At 49.7% G+C, this 10,288-nt stretch overlaps 1 protein-coding gene across 1 annotated transcript; it reads right to left on the bottom strand.

Annotated features, from left to right (window-relative positions):
- Positions 1 to 655: 655 nt before the first annotated feature.
- LOC135829318 (uncharacterized) lies at positions 656 to 3,105 on the bottom strand. Its single transcript, XM_065341723.1, has 2 exons — positions 2,969 to 3,105; positions 656 to 2,828 (listed from the first exon to the last, which is right to left on the bottom strand). Exons 1-2 carry the CDS (start codon positions 3,103 to 3,105, stop codon positions 656 to 658), a joined length of 2,310 nt encoding a protein of 769 aa, XP_065197795.1.
- Positions 3,106 to 10,288: the final 7,183 nt, after the last annotated feature.

The following is a 10,288-nucleotide window of genomic DNA, read 5'->3' as shown; positions in this document are numbered from 1 at the left end:
ACAAATAAATACTCTTTTACTGCGAAAATTATACTTTCTATTAAAATGCAACTCCTACACTAGCATTGGCTACGGAGTAGACGCCACATACTTTCCCAACCGGCGTGACCACTCACAGTATGGGCGACTGCAAGTGCATCGGCAGTAAGACTCTGAGGAAGGGCAGGCACAAGCTCAACATCGTTGAGAGGCGATTTTACGCTGCGAAACAGCACATCATCCTCAATCACCAGCTGGGTTCGGACTCTGCTGTAGCTGGAGTTGGGAATCGGTTCACCGGAAAGAAGCTGGGCCTTAAAGGACGAGATCTCCTCGTCAGCAACTTGGGCAGTGGCGATGTCACCCATAGCAAGAGGTGGGAGAGCACGAACGGTAACACCGGCTGCTGCAACATCAGGCTGTGGCTTCTTAGGACTGTCCGACACACGGAACCAGGTAGGGACACGGGTTAGCTGATCCGACATATTGTCCTCTGAGCGGACCCATTCAACGTCAACTGTAATGCCAGATACAGTGATCAAATCGTCGATGATCTGCAAACGACGCTGAACCAACGTAGTGTGAAGGCCACTCACTTTAACACGACGAATGTTGTTCAGCAACTGCGTCAACCAGCCATGGACTGTACGCGAATCAGTGTGCAAGACCACGTTCTTCACTGGCCAGCACAGAGCGAGGTTGAGCGACTTGATGACAGCGTCTTAGTCTGCTTATCATCGGAAGGTCTGAGCCAGGACTTGTCTTCGACGATAGCGCCGTTGACGTCCAGAACCGCACCCATGGCCAGGCCAGAAGCATCGCACCAAACGTGCCACACTGTGGTGTCATCACAGGGCACAGACCAGACACCATGCACAGGATCGTCTCGACGGACACAAGACTCGACCTCACGACATGGTTGCACGAGATGAGGCGGTACGAGGTCATCCCATTTCGATGTGTTCTCACCGACAAGCCGCTTGATGTAGTTGCACAGCGGGCGTAACCAGGAACATACTGGGTAGTGACTAATCACACGGCCACACCAACTGAACACTTGACGACGAGTTGGTGACTCTGGCAACTTGAGGTCAACACCAGCACGACGTTCCCACATGACTGTATCTTCGACATCAGAAGAGGACAGCTGTAGGCCCAACACACGAGCAGTTACGAACTGCTCTGGCTCTTTCGTCTCAAGCCCATAGCTGGCGAGTTCATGGCGGACGATGTCGGTCTGGGCAGTAGGGACGTAGAGGTCGTCCACATAGTTGTCAACGTCGGCGTGATCACAGGTAATCCTTTGGACAATCATGTCCAAGATCTTTGGCGCAACGTTCAGACCGAATCCCATGCGGGTCATGGTATACAACTCGCCTTTGTACACAACGGTTTGGTACTTGTACAGGGTGGGATGGATCCGTACTTGCAGGTAGGCTTTCCGGATGTCGAGAAGAACGCTGTCGGCACTAGGTCTGCGCCAGTCACGGAGTTTCGCGTCACAAGCTGGAGCGGTGACACCGGGGTGGGACACAAGACAGGCATTCAGGGCACGGTAGTCCAAGCACAGCCGAACCAGCGTGGATGCCTTGTGCTGCTGACTAACGGCAAGTATCGGCAAGACAGCGACAGGCTCTCCGAATGCCTCGGAGTCGTACTTGACAAGCCATCCATTGTCCACCCACAACTTCATTTCTGAAGCAAACTGCTCCTCCTCGCTGACGCTTAGAGACTTCCGCAAGTACTCTCCAATGCCGGAACCAATGTGCTGCTCGGGTGCAACGCCACCCTTCCACGACCACTGAGCAATCCAATGACCACGCTCATTCGACCAGTTAGCTTGGCAATCATTCGCCTTCAACGTGACTGTCGACTCGGACTCGGTAACATCGATGTGGCGAGAAAGCTTGTTAGGCTTCTCAGATTCGGGTTGGGGAGATGCACCGGCAGCGACACCTGCCTGCTGACCAAACACAACTGAGGACAGCGTGCCCCCTAGACCGTCGTAACGTAGAGTGAGTCCACCGACCTTGCCAATGGTATCTGTGCCAATCAGGAAGTCCGTGTTCAAGGACGACAAGTTGGGCACAACGAGACAATCAATAGTGATCCGAGGCAAATGGACGGCTCCATCAAGTCGTTGCACACGTAGCGTGACGTTGCCAAGGATAGTAAGTGGTGTTCCGTCGATAGACAACAGCTTGTCCTGACAGGGATAAACTGCAGCTGATAGGTTCAATCGGTCAACAACAGCCGACTCCACAAGTGTGCGAGTACAGCCAGAATCCACCACAGAGGCAAAACGCGTCCACGTACTAGACTCAGTACTGGGTTCCTGTACGTCCACGGCTACACGAACTAGGTCTCCATCCGATTTTGCCAGAGCAAGGCAAATATCCGTACGTTCAGGTGGCGCGTGACCAGCAGCGACATTTCCAACTCGACTCCTGTTCGGACAGTCCTTGGAAATATGCCCTTTCGCTTTACAGGCATAACAGGTGACATTGGGCTTACGCTTCGGGCACTGTGATCTCACATGGCCCACGGCCTTACACTGGTAACACACGAGCGACTTCTTGGGCTGAGAGCTAGCAGCAGCAACAGCACCATGGGATTCTGGGAGTTTGGATGCCTGCATGACTCTGATTTGATTTGCCATATCAGTGACAGTGAGCTTCTGCGTAGCAGACGCCATACGAACGTGGTGACCAATATCAGCTGGCAAACCACTCAGGAACCGCTCAATCAGCACGGGATCTAAATTATCCGCAATCTTATGGCCAGACAGCGTAAGTAGACGCTTCAAATCTGCCAGGTACGCGTCCACAGGCTCTCCATTCCGCAAAGCCCTTGACGTAAATGAAGGGTAGGCAGCACCAGGCGTGGGGCAAAATGCCTGCTCCAGCGCAGATTTAATTTTGCCGGTGATTTTTTGTCCTCGTCAGACAATTGAGTGACAACCGTAAAGGCTTGTCCACTCAGGAACTACGGAAGATGCTCAGCCCTGGCAGCGTCATCGGCCCACTTATTGGCCTTGGCTAAGACCAGAAACTTAGCCCAGAACTCATCAAAGTCGTCCTGTTTGCCCCGATACGGGCGAATAAATCCATCCAACTTCGAAGCCATCTTTCAGAACTTCCAACGAGTTTCGGCACCAAAGTTGTCGGGGAATCTCAAGCACGCACACAGAGTGCACCAGACACAACGAACACCTACTCAGTTCATATGGTTTACAAAGTTGAATGCATGATAGGATTAAAGTAACGGGAAGAGAAATAGAAAGTCGAAACTGTCTTCATGCCATTGCAATAATAATTACAACCACTGAACACCACGTGGTTGACAGCTCTATCTGCTCAGGGGGTGCATGCATGCGTGCACAGCACACCCACACGTAATAGGACGTGACGTGGCAACGTGATACTAGTACAGATGCTACTCGCAACTAGTCTCCAGCAGGGCCGATCTTGGCAACTTTAAAGCCAGGTGGTCACGCCGAGGTCCGCCAGGTCAGTCGACACCACATTTCGCCACCTCTTCTTTGGGGCGTGACAAGGACGGGGGGCAGGCAGCTCCCCGAGTAGCAATTGCTTCGGTGAGCATGAGTCGTCCATCCTGCCGACGTGACCCAGCCAACGAAGCCGGTGGCGACGGATGATGCGGGTGATATCAGGGTCAACACCGAATGTAGCTGCTAATGTGGCCGTTGAGGTCCGATCATCCCACTGTTGACGACGGCCGATACCCACGATGGACCGAACACACTGATGGTGAAACGTGTTTAGCTTCTGGAGGTGGCCTGCCTTGGTGGTCCACGTCTCCGCACCATACAAAAGGGTCACCCACAAACACACACACACATATCTACACACACAAACACACACACACATCCACGCACACATGCATCCACACACGCACACACACACCTTTGACCTTTGACGCCCCATCTCCAGTGGAGATGATAGGCTACTGAGTTGGGCAGCACTTGATGTGACGCTTCAAATCGCCACTTCTCCTAAACGCTCTGCCGCATGCGCAGTGAAAGTCCTTCGGTGCCGGGGAGGAAGACGATGTTGATGGACCCGCCTGCGCCATTCCGGGCGATCGTGTGCGAGCTGATACCACTCACACTCCGGATTATCCAGTGAACGCAGATCACCGACAATCGTGTCTCGCCAACGCTTCTTTGGCCTATGCCGTGGTCTGGTTGCCTTAAGGTGGCCCTCTGAGCTTTACGGCACCCCGCCCGGAAAACAGCGTAACTTTGGTTACAATGCATATAATTGGTTCAAATTTTCAACACTAATTCCTGAGATCCCATAGTCTGATCTTCACCAGGAAAAATGGACCTCTTCACAAGCACTGTCGGTGTGGATGTGAATTTACGAAAATTGCCGTATATAGAACTCGTAACCAGCACTCAGAAATACCAATGTTTTTATCATGACATTTTTCACATGGAGTACATTCTTTACATCCAACTTGAGGTGCTAAAACAACAATATACAAAGAAAACCTCAGAAAAGGTTTCCAATATCGAAAACACAAAACCATAGTCCAAATGCGCAAAAGAACGACACATGTTGGAGATGCTCTTTACAGCCTATACTACCTGAGAACAGGCCACATTGAGTTTTAGCACCTAGCCAAAGGTCCACGGATTCAGAAAATATATACTTTTGGGGGTGTAGAAGCAACAACTGAAGCCACAGCCTGGTTACAAGGTCCGGCAATGGCTGAAAAAGAGAGAAAATTGGGTACCAAAATTTGATTTACTAGTATGTAAATGTGTTTTACAGGGTAAATAGTGGTGTGAGGGGTCTTCTTGTGACGTAACAGTGTATGGTTGACATTTTTTGAGCTCTGATATTGCTGTCATAAGTATGTCCACAACAGCCCTGGGCGGCTTATCGCCCCAGGAAATACGGAAACGGACTGTCTTTCTGGACCTTACCGACAGCCTTTACGCGAAACCTTTCGGAGCGCGAAGCGGTGAGTTAATCACTGCATTGGAATCAAGTACAGGTTCGAAGGAAACTGTCATTGGTATCCAGTATGTAGGTCGGCTTTGTAGGCTGACTTTAAACTCTGTAAAAGCTCAAGAAACACTGAGCTCAAATGGAATTGTTGTGGCTGGTGAACGTATTTCTGCCACGCCCGCGATCGACACAAGGAACGTAACTGTCCACGTTCAAGAGGTACCACTGTGGGTGGGATTTGAGTGTATACAGAATGCTCTGGCTAGCTATGGAGAGGTGCTGGGGATTACCTTTGCGAAGACCCGCCTTCCCAGTGGTGTGTTCATTTTGAATGGGACTCGATTAGTCACCATACGCCGAAAGGCTGAAAAGGCAACCATTCCCTCCTACATTTCTGTCTCGGGACGAAGGGTTCGGGTTTGGCACCACGGGCAACAGCAAACGTGTCGAGTTTGTGACAGAGTTGGACACGTTGCCAAAAATTGCACGTCCACCACAACCACGCAGACCACGACACCCCCGACGAATACGGATATAGCTAGCAGCGCAGAATGTGCGGCGGATACGGGAACTGACCCCCGCACTGCCGAGAGTTCAACTCTGCAAGTGAACTCGGCCGAAACAAGCGCTTCACAAGCCAAGGAAGTCCCAACGGGGCTCCCCACTGGCGAAACTACACAGCCGGCAAGAGATGCGTCCTCGACCTCCCCTGCTCACCCAACCTTTGCTGCCGTGACCGCTGCCTCCTCTTCCTTGCAGTCAAAACCCGATCTTTCAGATGAAACAGCTGACAACCACACTCTAGAAAACTCAGAAAGCATAGCAGATTCCCATGCCGACACCAACAGTATGGACTCGACGCAGACTGAACAAACAAACAACGACACTAATCTTCACCACAACGACGACCTTGTTCCAAATTCTGAATCATCCGTGGCTGCATGTTCAACAGCTCCAGCAACAAAAACGCAAACTCTTCCGGCAGCATCTCCTCCCACGATCCAATCACCAGCCACCTCCTTGCCTTGTTCGTCCGTTTCCCCCGCCAAGAAACGTCGCCCCACCGAGTTTGATACGTTGCGGTCGGACCCTACTGAAAGCTATTTGAAAAAAAAGAAACACTAAAAAATGATCCGTGTGTGTCTACTAAACTGTCAAAGTGCAGTAAAGAAGATCTCCGAACTGATATATCTATTAGCCGCAAACTCTATTGATATTTTATTAGTAACAGAAACTTGGTTCAACGATTCCCATCATGATGGTCAAGTCTCCATTCCCGACTTCTTCCTACTCAGGAAAGACCGTGTAAGTGACACCCAGAGGCGAGGTGGCGGAGTTGCAATATACTACCACCAGTCTCTCAGTGCATTCATTTCCCGCAGGGCTGACTTGGAGCCTCCTCCTCCTATTGAATGCCTCTGCGTTGAACTTCGCCTCAAAACAACATCGGTTATGCTTTTCAACTGCTACAGGCCTCCGTGGCAGAATATTCAGACATTTTGCCAGGACATATCTGGCAAAATTGAACTTGTGTCAAACACTTGCAAACATAACATTGTCCTTGCGGGCGATTTCAATGCCAAGTTGTCGACTTGGAATGTTGGAGACACCTCTACCCGTGAGGGCCTGACATTACAAGATACCCTGGACAATTTAGGACTATATCAACTAATGCGTGACACACCTACACGTTTCTCCTCCACGGGAACTTCCAAGTCGTTGCTGGATCTCGTGTGCACAAACAACATTGACTTTGTGAAATTCACATCTACGCTTGCACCACTGGGCGACCACACTCCAGTTATCTTCCACTTTGATGCATCGCCACAATCGGCCGACACGACACCCTCGAGGTGGGTGCCTGACTACAGGAATTCAAATTTCAAAGCCTTGTGTGATCACCTCACCCAGCAACCTCTCTCAGACTGTATGACTGACGCGACTCATGGTGACAGCGCTCTATTTGCCTGGCAAGGTGTTTTTTTATCCACAGTTAATAACTATGTCCCGATGAAACTGATCACGAAGGGTAGCAGGACACGATCGCGCCACAAACCGTGGTTTTCCACCAGTCTTCGCACGCTTCACCGAACTAAAGAACGACTTTTCAAGCGAGCTAAATCTACGGGCCTCCTATGCGACTGGGTCGCCTATAAATTGTCTCGGAACGCTTTCGTTTCAGCCAACAAAACTGCAAGAGATAGCTACTACTCCCGCCTGGGACATGACCTTAATAATGGGTGCCAAACTAGAACATGGTGGAACCGTATGAAGCGGCTATGTGGCATTTCCTCACCCCTTGGGACAATACCAACTTTAGTTTCTGCAAATGGTTGTGACATAGTGACTGACTCTGAAAAGGCAAACCACTTAGCAGACCATTTCGCACGACAAAGTCAGACTCAGAACCAACAAAATCACCAACGGCGTACACAACCCACAGCACCTTGCACACCACAAGCACCACGGCTCGAAAGTTTGTTTGAATTGGACGAGGTTACTCCTGGCCAAGTCTTTGATGAAATAAAACTGCTAAAGGTCCATAAGTCCTCGGGCGGACCCATTTCTAACACTCTTCTGCGGGAGACCGCCTCGGTAATCTGTGATTCTTTGGCAACCCTCTTCAACATTTGCATTCGGACAAGCTCCTTCCCTGGTCAATGGAAAACTGCCGTCATCACACCAGTCCCCAAACCAAAAAAACCATCGCACTCAGCTGAAGGTTATCGTCCAATTTCTATCCTGCCCAGTATTGGGAAACTTTTTGACAAGCTGGTAAACCGACAACTCGTTCGTTTCCTGACGGACAATAATATCCTCAGCCAGACACAATTCGGATTTGTTCCTAAACGGTCCGCAATTGATCAACTCCTTGTATTAACACACAATATATACTCTGCATTGGACCGGCGTTGTACATACAATATGATATTCTTGGATTTCGCGAAAGCGTTTGACAGAGTTTCACACCACGACCTTATCACAAAACTCACCTCGTTTGCCAACACCTCGACCACCCGCTGGTTTGAAGACTACTTGACGGACAGACGCATTCAGGTTCGAGTTAGTGACTCACTGAGTGACCCCCGTCTTCTCTCTGCTGGGGTCCCACAAGGCTCTCACTTGGGTCCAGCCTTATTCCTCCTATATATCAACACCCTGCCTTCGTTAGTGCAATCAGATCTGTATCTCTTTGCCGACGATACAGCATTAGGTAACACATCGTCTTCCGAAGTACAAGAAGACCTGGACGCGTGTGGATCTTGGGCTCTCTCCGTGGGGGGAGATTACAATGCTGAGAAGTCAGCACATGTGGTTTTCTCCTCCTCAACGGACCCTCCTCCCTACACCTTCTCCCTTAATAACAGTAACATCCCAACACTCAACGAGCACCGCCACCTCGGAGTCATCTTGGCTCACAACATGTCCTGGCAGCCACATTTCCTTCAAATGATAACGAAATTTCGCCAACGCATTGTTCTGCTGTGCCACATGGCCTCTCGTTTACCGCCTGCCGCCATATTGGCGCTTTACCGCGGATATGTTCGGCCTGTGGCGGAATACGCTAGCCAGCTTTGGTTCTGTGGCGTGCCTGCACGAGATACCGGGTCACTGGACCGCCTTCAGGCAAAGGTCGCTAGACGATACCTGTACCGGAAAGGCTGCGCAGCTGAGTGGAGCACTTCCAAATCCGAGCTCTTTCGTGCAGCCGGTTTGGAATCCCTCAGTTGGCGCAGACACATTGGAGCCCTCTGTCTGGTTTTTAACGTTATAAAGTTTCATCCACACCTTCTTCGTGCATGTCACTTCTCTCTTAGCTCTAGTGCTCGTCGCCCATTCTATCTCTTATTTGCTTCTGCTCAAGGTCCATATCGAAGCCGCCATGTTCTCTCTCATTCCCTAGCTGTATGGAACAATTTGCCAAAGGACTTGCGTGAGATTGCACATGCTCATACATTCAAAAGAGACTTAAAGCGTCATTTCTCTCAGTACTGTTACGACATTGCTGGGATCCCTGGATTTTAAACTGTGTTTTTCTTTCTTTTTCCCGTCGCGTGTGCATGTGCTGCTGTTGTCTGGCGCACTCCTGCACGTACTTCTCTGACATCCGATGCTTCATATTTATATTTTTCCCGTCGCATGTGCATGTGCTGCTGTTGTCCAGTGCACCCTGCAAGTACGGCTGACATCCCAGGCTTCCTGTTTTTGTTTATTTGTTTTCTGACGTTTTCTGCTGGCTGAGCTCCTTGCTCTGTGTTTGGTCCGGAGCCACCCCCTGATTTAGGTACCATTGCCTTTGGGTTATCCGTCATAATAATAATAATAATAATAATAAAAGAACGGTATGATCTTATTTGGATAGGTATGTCTGTCTGTGTGTTTGCCTCCTTCTGTGTGTGTGTGTGTGTGTGTGTGTGTGCGTTTGTGTGTATGTCTGTATGAAATTTTTAAACCAACTTGCAATTATTGGAATTTACTATTATTATTTCGAAATTTCACATGTATTCACCTATGTTCAGGCGGCTATATCTCCGGAACGGCTTTGAATATCGCCCTCAAATTTTTTTGTGTGTTCTTGGATGATATAGGAAGGATTTGACTGCACTTTGGGAGCAATCCAAGAAAGTCGGTTTTTTGACCCCCAAAGCTCAGAGGGCCACCTTAAAGGGGAACTCCGGTCCAAAATCACCCCTATTTTTTATTGCGGAATCCATTAGAGTATGTCGTAAGTGGTAGAATGGCGAAAACCGGAAGCTTCTACGACAAGGATAACATACCTAAATTACCAATTGCAATTTTCCATATTTGGCACGAGGGGGCCCCCGCCCACCCTGTGACGTAAAACGTTCTCAGTGACCTCCAAATTTTTTTATTTAAATGGTAGACCTGCAGAAATTTTGAAAAAGGTATTCACTGTTTTTTCTTCAATCAATAACCCTTGTACTAGTATTCATTCGATCATCATGTTGGAGGAAGAGGAGACCACGGGAAGTGTGGAGGTGGACGCCACTTCGGATTCAACAACACCGAGGCCGTTTAGGTTCGAGCCGAAGCGCGCATCAGCGTCTGCGAAACTGTCTACAAGTAATCATTTCTGAGACTACAAAACAGATGAACGTGAAGAGAACGCTTTGGTTGCAAGTGCTCGCGTGAGAAGCACTGCTTGATGCCGTTGCGGACAATGCAGCATGATGTGGAGCGAGGTCGAGTCGACTTGTTGCTGGGAGGTTCCTGCAGCTTTCAGTAAACGCGGCGAGCAAGAAGGGCTGCAGTGCGTCACGCAGCACTCAGAGTTTGCTGTTGTTTGCCTGCAAAAATCAGTGCTCAAG

Source organism: Sycon ciliatum, chromosome 13 (genome assembly GCF_964019385.1).
Source record: "Sycon ciliatum chromosome 13, ocSycCili1.1, whole genome shotgun sequence".
Lineage (NCBI taxonomy): Eukaryota > Metazoa > Porifera > Calcarea > Leucosolenida > Sycettidae > Sycon > Sycon ciliatum.
The sequence above is the reverse complement of the archived record's forward strand: the minus strand, read 5'-3'. Positions and strand labels throughout refer to the sequence as shown.

Excerpts from the sequence above, each read along its gene's own strand:
- LOC135829318 (XM_065341723.1), bottom strand. The coding sequence starts at position 3,105 with ATGGCTTCGAAGTTGGATGGATTTATTCGCCCGTATCGGGGCAAACAG. Across the intron at positions 2,829-2,968 it reads GCCAGGGCTGAGCATCTTCC|GGCTTTGCGGAATGGAGAGC; the intron begins GTAGTTCCTGAG and ends ATTTACGTCAAG.